Raw genomic sequence first — 16,749 nt, 5'->3', positions numbered from 1 at the left:
TTATGCATATTGGTAAGCTAGAAAACGATATAATATGTACATTTACAAATACATACAGGTTTAAACGCTTCATGCATATATACGCATGTACTACTTGCAGTCTATAACCCGAAGTATCATAAAAATCTGATCAGAACTATTTAACATAAATATCATCACTATTCCTCATTACGATCACCTATAGATACGGTGACCATAATTATGGCAGCCGAATACGGGACTTAATTTTGCTAATTTTTTCCACAAAAGCTAGAGGATTTTAAAAATCTGGTTCAATCAGAGACCCATAATAATAATTATTCCATGGTAGAGTTTTAAAAAAGTCATACAAATTTTCGTAAGAATTAGAAGTCTTTTGATAATAATATGTGTGAGAAATTTTTTTAAAGTCATCGATAACTATTATTTTAAGACTTATATAATTGAAGTCTTTTCATAATAATATATACATATATATATATATATTATATATATTTTTTGTGGGCTTCGGAATCCATATACGTAAACGAAGTTTGAAATTTTAAAGTAAAATCTGAGCAAAAGTGACAATTTAAATACGAAATTCTCGAAAAAAGTAAAATCAGCTGCTTTACTGAATATTCAGCGTGAAATGCGTTGAAAGGATCGTTTGAAAAGCTAAATACTAGTGAAATTTCTTTTAGAAATTTTTAGCAATAATCATTAACGTCTATTTTCGATTCATACTCAAAACTACCCAGTTTTTATCCGCAAAATTATAACTTCAAAAACATATGTATGTGGTCCTTGATTCGAATCGCAAACGTCCAGACTTAAAAATAACAAGTAATTTTTAACAAAAAAAACCGACTTCAACTCTCATATAAAAAAAAAATATATATATATATCTCATGATACACTGATCGGATCTTAACCAGATTAGTATGGGACCACCAACATTTGGCGTCCCGTATGAAATAAATAAATTACCAGGACCAACGACGATAAAAAGAGGACTGTCCCGTATAATACAGGACGTATGGTCACCGTACCTATAGATCAGCATGCTTACATACATACATATGTATGTAAGAATACAAACACAGTCATAGTATGTAAATGAATGCCCTACACTTTCCGACAGTCAAATATAGTTACCAACACTCTCGTAAACTCTCCAAATTGTGCGGGGTTATTATTGGGCCACATCTAGTTTATATACACAAACGATTGGCTACTGATCACTCACTAGTTAAAAAGAGCTAAGCTATGTTTGTCTCACTCTCGCACATAAAAGTGTGCCCCATTACTTTCTTCAAATTTTTTGTCCTTTTCTCACACGTTGTTCAATTAAACAACTCTGATGATCATTCAGTGCAATAACAACTTAGGTAGTACGACTTAGTTTCCATAAAGAAATACTACAAGCAGCATATAACGAAGATGTCGTTGTACTCACGAATGCGATGACGAGGATATTACCAACCTCATTTGTGAATTGAAGCAAAGAACGTGAGACCAAAAAATTTCATTGTCAGTTTGGCGATATCATCGAGCCGGGTAGTAGTATTGCTCGTGCTAGCAAACATTAAGTGTTTGGCTGCGAATTATTACTTAAAACAGATAGTTACGCGCTCTAACCGTAAATTTGAACTGCTTTAATACAGAGAAATTCTACAAATGCAAAAATTTCCTTGTGTTTTACTTATGGTGGTCAATTAGTTTGCATACGCAAATACGTTATACATAGCTATATAATATTTGAATGTATGTATATTTGAAAACTAATTGCTCGCAGCTGATAAACTACAAAAAAAATCGGTTTGAATTTATAGTTTTATTTAAAGAAATAACCCCATACCTGGGACGAAACCACACTTAGTGACCAATACAGTTTTCATATTGTGTTCCCAAATCAGCTGCAGTTAAGTACGATAAGTTAAGTTAAGTGCTCAGTTAAGTACGATATGTGCTTCAAATTCGCGAAATATATTTGTTAACGTGCGCCAATTCAACGTGAAATACACGCTAAAATTGTTTGTATGTACATATGTATACATATATATGTACATATATAAATAAACATTCAAAAAACCTAAACAATATCACGAAAGAGGCATCAGATGAATCAAATTTGAACGCATGACTTGTTCGATAACAGAAAAATTTTAACGAAATATTTCATCATAATTCGAGAAAGTAAATTAAAACGATGGATTTATCACAATTTCTCTACTTATGTTTGATTGTATTATGTACAAACACAGCTACGGAAAGTAAACAGAAACCGGGACGAGGAAGAGGATCAATGTGGTGGTAAGCACAAAACTAATACCGAAACACATTTATATGTTGAATTGGAAAGCTGTTGATATCAATAATAATCTCTTACTTAGAGTTCGTTCCTTAAGTCTTTTGTATGCATTCTTTTAAGTCCGTCGCATGGATAACTAATTGTCGTATGTTACTTTCGCCAAGTTTAGGGAAATCGCGGTTGAAGTTTGGAATGCAATTTCTCAAAATACGCTACGACAGATTTTCTCCAAAGTTTCGGAGAATGTTACTAGTTCAGTTATCCTTAAATCATTTCATATTTATTGTTTATTGTTAATTGTTTTTGAAGGATTTTCTTTAGTAAAATTTTGACGAATGTGACATTTGTTAACATTTTTGCAGACACATTTTATGACATACGACAAAATGTGATAACATTTTTTACTAAATTGATACTTTTTATTCAATATCTCGGAAACGAAGGAAAATAAATAAAAAATGATAACGCCATTTGCAAGATCTTGATTAGTTGAGTGGTTCTGCATTTTAACTCAATTTGTACTATATTACCGATAAAATTTTAGTCAATATCCCGAAAACTGAAGGAGAAATCCAAAAACTGTTGGTACCAATGAAAAGGCCCCTTTTTTTAGATATGTAACTGCATCTATCCAGCCTTGCCGTTTGGCTACAATTGTAGCAAAATTGCTACATTTAAAATGAAAAGCTACAATGCTACATAAATTCTGAAATGGCTACAATTTCGTTAAGGCTACAGCTTTAAAAACTTTTCTGCATATTCAAAAAAGAAGAGAATTGAAGTATGATGGTGTTCATAGCTTTAGTGCGTTGTGTTTTACCTTTAATGGATATTTTAACTGCTCAGCCCTACCAAATTTCTCATCCCAATCACATTGCTCATCCCTATCCAATTTCTCACACAGATAAGATTCTATAACCAGTTATACTATGGCTCCATTGAGAGATTTATTTATTAAGACTACAGTTACATTTGACAAAAAGTAATACATGAATAAGCTAAATGGACGGATTTGTAAGTATAAAGTTTTGAAAGTGCCCGGCGTCGCGGCAGTCCGCTTTCGCGCGCCGCCCCGCGCCGCGCAGAGTTCGACGTCGCGCTCGCGTCCCCCGCCCCTCCCCTCCTTTCGCAATTATGTACTGGTGGCATTATAACCGTTTAGAAAAAGGAAAAATGATAAAATAAAACTAGTTCACTTCTGAAACTGCTTTTTATTAATGTCCAAGTAATGGGAATTATTGTGTATGGAGTTATTGCATGCATCCCACCCATAGTGGAATTTACCAGGTGCCACTGCTTTATTTGAAAATTTGCCTATAAAATGTGACTATAAGGCAGCCGAATGTCAGAAAATAAAGCGAGAAAGCCGTTTTATTACTTCATCTGTTTATTGCGACATGGTTCCATGCAAACATTTTAAGGTTTTCCAGCAATGTTTATAACATATTAAAAAGCATGCAGAAAAAATTCATACAAAAGCGCTATGTCCAATATGCGGAGCAGTTTTTAAAGACGATGCTTTTCCTATATTTTGTTAGACTTTTCATAAGTAAAAATATTTTGTGAATATTACTTTCTTCATATGAATTATATCACATTTTTTGTTTAATTGAAGGCCTATCAAACAGGTTTAGAGCATTTGAGCAAAAACAACATTTGCCTGTATTTTGTTGTTGCTTCTGGTATCGAACGTGCCAAAAACTGTTCTGATTTTTTTCTTCTACATCAAAGCGTGCCATGCGAAATACGAAAAAGTTAAAAAATTTAAATTGAAAAAATGAAACTTGTTGCTTTCTTAGTAAATTGGTTCGCTTCTCGAAGCATTGATCCATCCTGTGCCAGGCCCAGTAATCAGCGGTTGTGCTGCTGAGTTGGGCGAGCTTTCCAAAAGCTGCTATTTAATCGCTGGTTTTGTATGGAAAATGTTTCACATGCAAATAGATTTTAACAATTAAGAATTTTTGTGAGAAGAAATGTAAAATATTTGACATTTTCGAGAACAAATAATTTGAAAAAAATCAAATCAGCTGCTATACTGATATTACCTCTTCAATGTGCCTTGGTTTAATTGTATTTTTGGAATAAACAAAGTTCTTTTTGCTTCTGTCAGTAAACTGATTTTTTTTTACAAATAGTATAAATAAGCAAAGGGAAATAAGGCAAAATTTGTTTTATTTCCAAACCTTGTTGGAAATAAAGCAAAACTCAGATTTTGGTATTATTTCGAATTTAAAAGTGAAATAAAGCAAATTTTGCGTTATTTCCGTTTGTGCTATTTCAGAGCAGAAAGGGAGTATAATATCTTTAGATAAAGTATTTTTCATGTTTGTATAAAAACGTGGGGTGAAAACCGCGGGTAAAAGCTAGTTATTAATATAAAGAATTAATCGTAAGAATCATTAACATATGTTATAATAATATACCTATATGCTTTTTAAAACGTAAGCATGCAACGACGAACGGGCCCAGGTTTATCGGCGCTGCATTCCAACGTCGGTAGTGGTTTCGCGTATCCACGATAATGTTTAAGCATTCGTACTTTTTTATGGGATAGATTGCACTAAAATATTTTTGCACGAGTTGTTAGTGTATACTTTATAGAATAAGATCGTAAATTTTTTTTTGTTTAACACAAGGAGAAGTGAGTTAAATTGTCAGTATTGGGAAATTTATTATTATTTAATAGTATTAAAAAATAAAATTTTTCCAATATGAATATTTTTTTCGATTCTGGTACTTTCTCTGAATACACCATTAATATTTGGTTATTTTTCATTGAATATTTACGGAAATATAGCAATTTATATATAAAATTAATGAAAAGAAGGTCAAAAATTCTTTTATGAATAAATTTGCGAAAAATTTAAATTTTCAAAGAATATTTTAAGGATTTACTTCTACTTAGTTTTTAGTGGCCCGTTTCAGGAAGTTTGACTCATTGTCATAAAACATTTTTTCTGAATTCTTAGTTTTAAAATAATAGGCGCGTTTTTTTACACGCACACGTATCTGAGCTTAAAAATGGTATGGAGCTCTAAACGACAAACTTTACGTGCGTTTATGAATAGTTGTCGATAAAATCAAAATTACTTGTTTTGAAAGGGAAATTGCCGAAGATGGTTTCTTTACACGTTTAGCGTAGATGTATATGCATGTAAAAAATCACAGCTAATACACTGAAAATAAAATTTCGTAAAAGTGCTACGAAAAACTTTCGTAGTCTCAGTTTTTGTACAATGTACGAAACTTTCGTTCATAATATGAACACATTTTTCACAACGAAACAATATTTTACGAACCACACGTAAATATAACGAAAGGACTTTCGTAAGGTATTTTTTCAGTACAGTTTACGAAATCTTACATTTATTTTACGAAACACATTCGTTGAGCACTGAACAAATCTCTGTACGAATAATTTTGTATATTGTAGGAAGGCATTCGTAATATTTACATGGTTTCAAAATTTACGAAATATACAATTCTGCATTCGTACAATTTAGTTAATACTTTCGTATTAAGTACTAATGCAGAAACATGCTTTTTAAATTCGTACAACATACGAATATTTTCGACAATTTACTAAATTTTCGTCAGTTTAATATTTCAACATATTTTTATGTATCGCGTGTCATTACTTGTACTGCGGAATTACTTGGCTGCTGTGAGACGTATAATATAATTTTAATCTTTTTAAAAAGGGATAAAAATACAATACAAAATTAAATATTAAAGCTGTGGATATACTATGCTTTGAAGCATACAATGTTTTTAACATCGCCTAGGCTGCGCCTTGCGCTGCAATGTGGGACTTGATAAATTGGCAATTTCATCAGTTACCTATCAACGGCAAGCCTAAGCCAGGAGCACTACTTAATGAAATGAATGAAAAGTAAGTACATGTATGCTTTTTCACTAAAACTTACTTTTCAGACGCCTTATAATTTTCCTTTAATTTATAGTCGTCAAGGAAACAAACATCGATGAAGCTGCGAATCTGTCAAGTATCCCTACATAAAAATATTATAATGTTTAAGAAAGTAAAATCAGTATTTTTTGTATTCTTTAATATTTTATATCTTATTATATTTGACATTTTGCATCAATATACTTCATTGAATGCAGCCCAAGCAATAAACAAAATATGTAGTATAGAACCTATTCGTATGCATATAAATAAAAGACTTAAGTTTTATTATAGGTAAAATAATCTTTTTTATTAATTTTAAACTATAGTGTAGTCATAAAATAATTTTTCTTCTTTCGTAGAATGTATGATTAATTTTATTATTAACACTATGAAAAACATGACTCAAATTATACCACAACACTTTCATTATATTTTAATCATTAATGTTAAGCGTTTTTGCAAAACATTTTGTTAAACAAAAACGCTTAAAATTAACGATAAAAACAAAATAAAAGTGTTGTGTTATAATTCATAGTATGTTTTTTACAGTGTGGAGAATGAAGGCAATCGCACTTTCTACGAAACAAGCGCAGATTTTACGAAGATAATTTCGTTAAATATACGAATTATTTCTGTGCATTTTACAAAAATTTCGTAAAAAAATAAGAAATAGCACGAAATTCTTCAATAAATAGTACTAAATTCGTTAGTAAATAGTGCGAATACATTCGTAAAATGTACTAAAGATCTGATGCCTCATATTTTCATAGTATGTACGAATATGGTTTTGTACAATCAACGACGTAAGATGTACGCAAGTTTTCGTTATATTTACGCAGATTTTATTTTCAGTGTATCTTCTTAATTTATTACAACGAAAGTTATGTAAATATTAATAATTTGCCTCTAATACTAACCAAAGTGCAAACACGCCTAAAAATCCGAAAATTCATGCTTTTTTAATAGGCTAGATATCAATGTTCGCAACTGTATATTGCAAAATACAAATGTCATTTGACTTATTGCATGTGAATTTGTGGTTGCCGCACCAAACAAATTGTATTTATCTACTACCTTTCGAGATTTAATTTTATACGGTACATTTTAAATGATTTTACGTTAAATCTCGTCAGAGGGCTAAATCTGCATTAAATCTCATAATGGAGACATAGTATCAGCGACAATTTTCGAATCGCTATCGCACTTTTTGATGCATGATATGAATGTTGTTTCATCAAAAAGAACCTCCCCCTGATGTGAGTGAGTGATTGTGGTGTTTGAGGGGACACCTTAGGCAATGTTTCGCACATTTTATCATAAGGAATATCCTTATATTGCGTTAATGTATAATTTTTGCACGGTAATTACGGGATAATAGTAATGGATTATCTCCTTGGGAAACCAAAATGGGGAACATTCCTTTAGGAATGTTTGGCTTATTTTTGAGTCCCAAATACCCAAAGTTTGACCACTAAATTTCTGAACGCTCTGTATATATATTATATATTATATACTCAAAATAATGGACTGACTAATGTAGATATTTTTCATATGTAACAAAACAATATTGTTGATTAAATAAAGAAACTGAGGCGGGGTATTCTCTAAATATAACTGCAGGCTTAAAAAAAGATCGGCTACATTTTACTAAGGTTTGCTACATTTTTTGCTACAAAATAAATGCAGTGAGTGGCAACACTGCCTATAACTGAAAATCGCCAAAATGGCGCTTATCGCGATTGGTTCTGGAAACATTTTCTTCAATACAGCAAACCCGTAGAAATAGGCGGGGAAACTTTAAGACTAAAGTTAACAAAACGCAGATTTTTTCGGATTTCGCCAGAATATCCCTTCGTAAACAACGTTCGTTTCTTAACTTTTTTTAATGGAAGAATTTTCCAGAAATGGCCTGGCACGGTGAGGACAAATGTAACATAAATAATTTAGATCTTATTGCGGATTTCGACAGAATATAGATTTACTAAAAATGTTTGTTCCGGAACTTTTCTTTGCAAGCGAAGAAAGCCTGATTCTTTAAACCAGAGACCGTAACCGTTATGATTTTTATAATAAAAATCAAAATTTAATCGTTTTGTTTTGATTTTTATTTTTTCGGTAATTTTTAATCGTTATTTTATGGCTTTTATTTTTTCGATCATTTTAATCTTTATTTTGTGATTTTTATTTTTTTGATTATCTTTAATCGTTACTTTATGATTTTTATTTTTTAGATCATTTTTAATCGTTATTATATGATTTTTATTTTATCGATCCTTTCTAATCGTTATTTTTGTGATTTTTATTTTTTCGATCATCTTTAATCAGGGACGTGAACCGGATGAAAAATTTGTTTGGTTCGGTTCAGCGGTTCGAACCGTTTTTGCACTTTTGGATTGGTTTGTCAAAGCGGTTTTTTGGCCTTTGAACCGGGGTTTCGGTTCGGTTCAACGGTTCGAAAAACAAAACAAGTTTAAGTGTCAAGTGTCAAGTGCAACACACACACACGTATGGTAAACAAACATGATGGGTATGCGCTTTTTTGCACTTTTTCTTTAGAAATGTGGTTCTCTTCGTTTCTGCCCTGGTATCTGTATTTTCATTACCCACTCCACAGTGGCGTTAAAGGTTCAATGCAGCCGCCCCCTGTCTATTTACGCATGCGCATAAGCATACGCAAAAATTAAGTTTTATTTTCTGAGCAAAAAATAAAACTCAAGAAATAACAATTATTTTCCGAGCAAAAAATAAAACTTAAAACGTAACGATTATTTTCCGATCAAAAAATAAAACTTAAAACGTAACCATTATTTTCCGAGCAAAAAAAAACAATTAAAACGTAACCATTATTTTCCGAGCAAAAAATAAAACTTAAAACGTAGCGATTATTTTCTGAGTAAAAAATAAAACTCAAAATAAAATGATTAAACTTGATTTTTATAAGTAAAAATTAAAAAATAAAAATCAGTGCCGCTGAATGTACTCCGAGTAATAAGAAATATATTGGTTTACTCCTTATGCACGTAGGATTTCCCTTTCCGCGTGATTTTTTGGGTTGAAATTTCAAAGGATAATCGTTATTTGCGGTCCCTGGTAAAAACCCTGATTTACTACTTTTAATGATGCTACTTCTTATAGTCAGAATATTTTGAGAGTGGTATCAAAGCAACTTTTTCTCGACAAATGTTCTGATAGTTGCTCTTACTTAATTGGAGCCTTCTAAAATTCAATGTNAAAGCGGTTTTTTGGCCTTTGAACCGGGGTTTCGGTTCGGTTCAACGGTTCGAAAAACAAAACAAGTTTAAGTGTCAAGTGTCAAGTGCAACACACACACACGTATGGTAAACAAACATGATGGGTATGCGCTTTTTTGCACTTTTTCTTTAGAAATGTGGTTCTCTTCGTTTCTGCCCTGGTATCTGTATTTTCATTACCCACTCCACAGTGGCGTTAAAGGTTCAATGCAGCCGCCCCCTGTCTATTTACGCATGCGCATAAGCATACGCAAAAATTAAGTTTTATTTTCTGAGCAAAAAATAAAACTCAAGAAATAACAATTATTTTCCGAGCAAAAAATAAAACTTAAAACGTAACGATTATTTTCCGATCAAAAAATAAAACTTAAAACGTAACCATTATTTTCCGAGCAAAAAAAAACAATTAAAACGTAACCATTATTTTCCGAGCAAAAAATAAAACTTAAAACGTAGCGATTATTTTCTGAGTAAAAAATAAAACTCAAAATAAAATGATTAAACTTGATTTTTATAAGTAAAAATTAAAAAATAAAAATCAGTGCCGCTGAATGTACTCCGAGTAATAAGAAATATATTGGTTTACTCCTTATGCACGTAGGATTTCCCTTTCCGCGTGATTTTTTGGGTTGAAATTTCAAAGGATAATCGTTATTTGCGGTCCCTGGTAAAAACCCTGATTTACTACTTTTAATGATGCTACTTCTTATAGTCAGAATATTTTGAGAGTGGTATCAAAGCAACTTTTTCTCGACAAATGTTCTGATAGTTGCTCTTACTTAATTGGAGCCTTCTAAAATTCAATGTCGTCCTCAGTTTTACCCTATTGGCTCCACTTTTCGAGATAGTGGTACTTGAAACTTTGCTTAAATTTTAACTATTTTATAAAAAAGTCCCTGAGTTTTGAAGATATTTTACTAAAATTTTGCACATAACCGTTTTTTACTATTACCCTAACTATTCCATAAAATCATCGAAATAAACAGGTTAAAATTTAGTATAGGTTCGATTTAACATATAGCACGCNCTGGTATCTGTATTTTCATTACCCACTCCACAGTGGCGTTAAAGGTTCAATGCAGCCGCCCCCTGTCTATTTACGCATGCGCATAAGCATACGCAAAAATTAAGTTTTATTTTCTGAGCAAAAAATAAAACTCAAGAAATAACAATTATTTTCCGAGCAAAAAATAAAACTTAAAACGTAACGATTATTTTCCGATCAAAAAATAAAACTTAAAACGTAACCATTATTTTCCGAGCAAAAAAAAACAATTAAAACGTAACCATTATTTTCCGAGCAAAAAATAAAACTTAAAACGTAGCGATTATTTTCTGAGTAAAAAATAAAACTCAAAATAAAATGATTAAACTTGATTTTTATAAGTAAAAATTAAAAAATAAAAATCAGTGCCGCTGAATGTACTCCGAGTAATAAGAAATATATTGGTTTACTCCTTATGCACGTAGGATTTCCCTTTCCGCGTGATTTTTTGGGTTGAAATTTCAAAGGATAATCGTTATTTGCGGTCCCTGGTAAAAACCCTGATTTACTACTTTTAATGATGCTACTTCTTATAGTCAGAATATTTTGAGAGTGGTATCAAAGCAACTTTTTCTCGACAAATGTTCTGATAGTTGCTCTTACTTAATTGGAGCCTTCTAAAATTCAATGTCGTCCTCAGTTTTACCCTATTGGCTCCACTTTTCGAGATAGTGGTACTTGAAACTTTGCTTAAATTTTAACTATTTTATAAAAAAGTCCCTGAGTTTTGAAGATATTTTACTAAAATTTTGCACATAACCGTTTTTTACTATTACCCTAACTATTCCATAAAATCATCGAAATAAACAGGTTAAAATTTAGTATAGGTTCGATTTAACATATAGCACGCGTTATAGCGCAAAAACACATATCTGAGTAATCAGTTGTATTGGGGCTATACGTTAAAGTGTACCTATTTCGATAGTTTTAAGGAATAATTAAGGTAATATTAAAACACCGTTATGTGCAAAATTTTAGTAAAATAACTTCAAAACTGTGGGAGTTATTTGTAGAATAGTTTAAATTTAATCAAATTTTCAAATACCGTTATCTCGAAAACTGGAGCCAATCTGGTAAGACGGGGGGATGCCATTGAATTTAGAGTGTCCCAATTAAGTGAGTTCAGCTTTCAAAATCTTTGCTCAAAATTTACAACTTGAACAACGTAATTTGAACCCAGCTTATTCTTTTGTTTTCTATTTCATGTTTATTCCTCGTCTAACTTTTGAAGCACAAGAGGAAAATGAATTACAATTATATTAATCGATTTACTAAGAGAATACGAATAAAATGATATATAAAACATACGTGTGCTCACAAATTTAAAATGTTTATTTTTTTTTTTTGGAGAGTGTACCTAGTTTTTAGATTTGCCCATATATATATAAAGTCACCGGGTTCCGCGAAACTAATTTTGATATGAATAAGCAAGGCGGTCGGTTTGGGTTGCACACAGAAAGAAAAGTTCTATAGACAGCTTGACCGAGACGCAATTATCTATTTTCAAGTATACATATCGTCGCCTGGGTAAAAGATTGTCGTATGTTAATTTCGGCAGGTTGTGGGAAATCGCGATTGAAGTTTGGAATGCAATTTCTCAAAAACGCAAAAATAGATTTTCTCCAAAGTCTCTGAAAATGTTACTAGTTCACAAACTTCTTAAATTATTTATTTCTTAATGTTAATTGTTAATTAGTTTTGAGTTTATGAAGGATTTTATTTAGTAAAATTTTGTCGTGAGCGTCATTTGTCCACAATTTGGTAGCCACTTTGTATGAAATACGACAAAATGAGATCCAAATTTTTACCAAATTAACGACAATTTTTACTCAATATCTCGGAAACTAAAGGAGATATCCATAAATGGAGAGCGCCATTTTTAAGATATTTATTATTTTAATATGGCTGCATCACTTACTAAATTTTTATTAAAGTACCGAAAAAATTGTAGTCAATATCTCGGAAACTAAAGGAGATATCTAAAAACTGATAACACCAATCGAAAGACCTTATTTCAATATATATAACTGCATCTAGAACTAAAAACCGTCAAAATGGCGCTTACGACAATCTTTTACCCAGGCGACGATATGTACTCGTAGTTGGTATGATTGCCGTACTGAGTGCGATAAGAGCGTTGAGCTTGCGCTAGACAGTTTTTTTCTGACCGGTATGTGTTGTTGGCCGCTGTAGCCAAAGGGTTATATACAACTTTCCACAAGGAACGTGGTGAATCGCCAAATGAAATGTTTGTAAATCACCTGAAAGCTTTGTCAGATTATTTTTCACACATTTGAATCTGTGTCTTTGAAAGAGTTTTGGGTTAATGTTAATAACGGGGACAGACATCTGGTATATCTTCGTAACATTTCAAAAATACCATATGTATGTCACCAAATACACTACGTGCGTAGAAATAATACAACTTTCCGAGGTTGTAATTTTGTCTTATTATCCATTGTGAATGGACATTTCGCCCTGAACATACCCAAAAATTACAGATGTCAGCTGCTCATTTAATAAAAAAATAATTTAACTTTTCACGCGATTGAAGCCAACAGTTTATACCGTAAGTTTTCATGCAATATATATATAAGCAATTTTTGAAATATTTTTGAATTTTTATTCCTATGTGTTGTTCTTCAGAAACATATGATTTGACACTGAAATACTAAGTTAATGTCTGTCACTATGGTAGTATTTTAAATACCACAATAAATTTACCAGAAAGCAAATACTAGATGTCTGTCTAAGGTATACTCAAAGTGAAGATCAGAATGTTTTGCTATGAAATGTCTTTTTAAATTTGTCGCACTTGCATGCCTTCAACTCCGCTTTATCTCATAGCTCATATCTCTTTAATTTGGAGAAGCAAGAAGAAAACTCAACAGCGTACATATATTGCATTGATTGAACTAACTCTAGTTAATTTACTTAAGCCACTGCTCAAAGCCAAAAGCTTATCCTCGGGGTTTTAAGGGGAAAAATTAGGTAACGAAAGAACAGTTAGTGGAAAGTTGGGGTAATTGTATGTATACTTACTATGTAAAAAGCTAGGTATGTACATATATGTATATATTAGGGTGCGGGGATTATTTCTTTGTACTCCCACCGCGCAATTTTGTGAGAATACCTAAAAAAATTTCCCTGATAATATGAGTGCTTGACCAGGGCGTGCAAAGATTTCCCGTTCAAAATACAACAAAACATCTCTATGGCTCACTTACAATAAACACAGAATTCTTGGAAGCACAACCCCCAAAATTTTCATAGCAAGTGTGGTCTCAGTAAAAACCAACAGGGCAAAAATGGATCGTCATTCATGCACTGCTTTCTGCATTTGCTCATCTGTAGGTTGGTATCCTTGTTCGTTTGTTAGTTTGGGGTTGGAGTGTTTTGCGCCATTCTGAGAACGATGTTGTAATTGGTATTGACGTTGTGGACGTTTAGCTCAGTAACTTAAAGTTATTGAAGACCCCTGTATTAAAGTACCGCTTAAGTACATTAAGTGTTGCTAAGTATTTTCTATTCAGTTTTTATTTACAGTAAACCCCGCACCATTTAAACACATAAACAAAATCTTTATAAAAAATCGATAAAGCAATGCTATGTAGTATTTTCAAGAATTCAATCCTTTAAATTCATTGATTATCCATATTTATACATACATACAGGTTGGATATATCTATGATTTCGGACCAAATTCAAAATGATGTTGTTTGCCACTTGTGCTTATTTATTAATTTTTAGGAGTTTTCAATAAAAACACAATTCATTCCCTAACAAATATTATATAAACCTAAGCTTAAAATTTTTTAGAACGATAAAAAAAAAATTCATCAAATTTTCATCAAATATCAAACTTTTTTCTCAAAAGTGTTTATACCCCATTCAGTTTTAGTGTAATAATGTGCAAGTTTCAAGTGGCTAAAAATTACCGTTGATTTTTTAGAATTGTTTTTGCCGAACGTGTTGTGAGAGCACTTAAAAGGGGAAAATTATAAGTGAAATGGTAAATGGGGTACAACAAATTTAGGTACTTAGACGGGTTGGGTAAATAAGCGGGGAGGTACTTAAGAGAGGGATTTTCTTCAGATTACATTAAAATATTCACGGTGCCCAAAAATGTTGGTTACTAAAGCGGGTACTTAAGCGGGGGGGTACTTAAGCGGGTTTCACTGTATTTACTAGTGAACCCATATGGCGTTAAAACGCCCGAAATTGCAATTGAACAACCTAAAAAATATTCGAAATGTTTGTCAGAGTGATATGCGATCCGGGTGCCATATATCACCTAAATCTGGGTAACCATTTCTGAGTGAAGACAGGCATTGTGTCGGTTTTAAATTTCATCAAAGTTCAAGTCTCCCCGTACCGATAAAAAGTTCTAAATTCAAAAAAATAAAACTTTATCGCACATCCGCAGGCCAAGATTTGTAATTTGATCTCTTTTTTTTTAATTCGAAAGACCGGTGCAAATCTAAGGTTAAAAAAAAAAATACCTTCTCGTATAGTTCATATACGTAGTTAGATCAATATGACTTTACGACAAGGTGGAAAGCCTAATTAATTCATAAATTTCTTTCGTTTCTCATATTTTAATATTTCATATAACCTTTGTAATAGTTAACTTAGTTCGACTTTTTAAACAGGTGGTAGTCCTCTTAAAATAATTTTCAAACTATTCAATTTTTAAACTTCTTTGTCTGACACCCATATTGTGATACATACCGTCGTTTAAAATACAAAGCCGCGTATCGTCGTTCTGCATTTTGTTTACACGCGGGTTTGTACTCTAAATGACGATATGTATGTATGTATTTCTGTTATCTAAATGCCTTAACTCAAGTTGAATTTGCTTTTTTAAAGATATGGCAACCCTTCTAAATATATTTCAGAAGTAAAGTCTTTTCAATCCCATTTCGATTGATACCCATCTTTAAATAATTCAGCAAACTTATTAAAAAAATGTGAATGTTACTTTTTAAGCATGTGGCAAACCCCTTCAGACATTCAAATTGCTCAAACTAAAGATTTCCTAACACTACTTCATTTGACACCAATATTTTTATATTCCACATACCTTATGGACAAGTTAACTAAATTCGACTTTTGCAACAAGTGGCAAAATATTTTCAAATTACTCCCTTCCTCAACCCCTTTCGGCACTTACATGGTGATATATATTTCTATTAGCTAATTCCCCGCATTCAAATTGAACTTGATTTTTTAACCTGGTTGCAACTCTGTGTTAAGTTAAATTTATAAATAAAGCTTTTCAAAACCATCCCGATTGATATCCATTTTGTAATAATTGATTTATTTTTTTAAAAGGTTGCAATAGTCCAAGGCTTTTAATATATACATACCATATAATTGAAATTTGTAAGTAGTTGGCAACTCTCTTCGAAATTATTACTTTTAAACGCGTTGCAATATTTTACTTAATAAATATATATGTATAACCCAAAAACCTTTTTCAGAAGAATGCATTTTTTACATAAAGCGATGAAGCTGGAATGCAAAGTGGTATTTTAATCTCTAAATTAAGGGGGTTCCAAGGAAGATGTGGAGCTATCACACTCAAATAACATACATTTACTCAGTAAGTACAAATACAGTGTTTAGATGATATCATACTCGGTATTTAGTGACAAAATTCGTAAGTACATAATACTTGGTTATTTACTATAACATAATATGTTAAACACTTTTTTAATATTTAGTAAATACACTATCACTAGTATAAAGAATGCAATCACGTACAATGACTAAAATCCGTTTTGTTTTAATTTTCCTCGAGAACCCCCACCTACGCCCATGCTTAAATCTACATTTGTTGCTTTTTAATTATCGACACTACAATTTTTTATTTTTTTTTTCTAGGATCAGATGAGTTTAACCCTGAAAATATGATCGAAAAAATAAAAATCATAAATGATCGAAAAAATAAAAATATCAGATTACCGATTATTTTCATAAAATATCGATTAAAAATGATCGAAAAAATAAAAATTATAAAATAACGATTAAAAATGATCGAAAACATCAAAATCAAAGAATAACGATTACTTTTGATCAAAAAAATAAAATTCAACAATTTATATTGAGCTCGAGGCCGTTTTAAATGAAAATTTTTATTGTGGAAAAGCAACAATTTGAAAAAATGGTAGAAGTGATAGCTATTTCGGAAATCACCACATTTCCTCATCAGACTTCTTTCAGTAGGATTCGAACCGACGATCCCACTGACTCAGCCAGTTGCCTATGC

General features: G+C 31.6%; 1 protein-coding gene across 1 annotated transcript in view; it reads left to right on the top strand.

The window, feature by feature from the left end:
* The first annotated feature begins 1,425 nt into the window (after nucleotides 1-1,425).
* Nucleotides 1,426-16,749, top strand: part of LOC108359174 (protein wingless-like) — a 96,513-nt gene continuing 81,189 nt past the window's right edge. The window contains exon 1 of the mRNA XM_017610894.1: nucleotides 1,426-2,274. Coding sequence (XP_017466383.1) covers nucleotides 2,171-2,274 — 104 coding nt within the window. The 5' untranslated portion in view covers nucleotides 1,426-2,170. The remainder of the gene's footprint in view (nucleotides 2,275-16,749) is intronic.

Source organism: Rhagoletis zephyria, unplaced genomic scaffold, assembly GCF_001687245.7.
Source record: "Rhagoletis zephyria isolate East Lansing unplaced genomic scaffold, Rhagoletis_zephyria_1.1 Rzeph_scaffold_00352, whole genome shotgun sequence".
Classification (NCBI taxonomy): Eukaryota; Metazoa; Arthropoda; class Insecta; order Diptera; family Tephritidae; genus Rhagoletis; species Rhagoletis zephyria.
The sequence above is the reverse complement of the archived record's forward strand: the minus strand, read 5'-3'. Positions and strand labels throughout refer to the sequence as shown.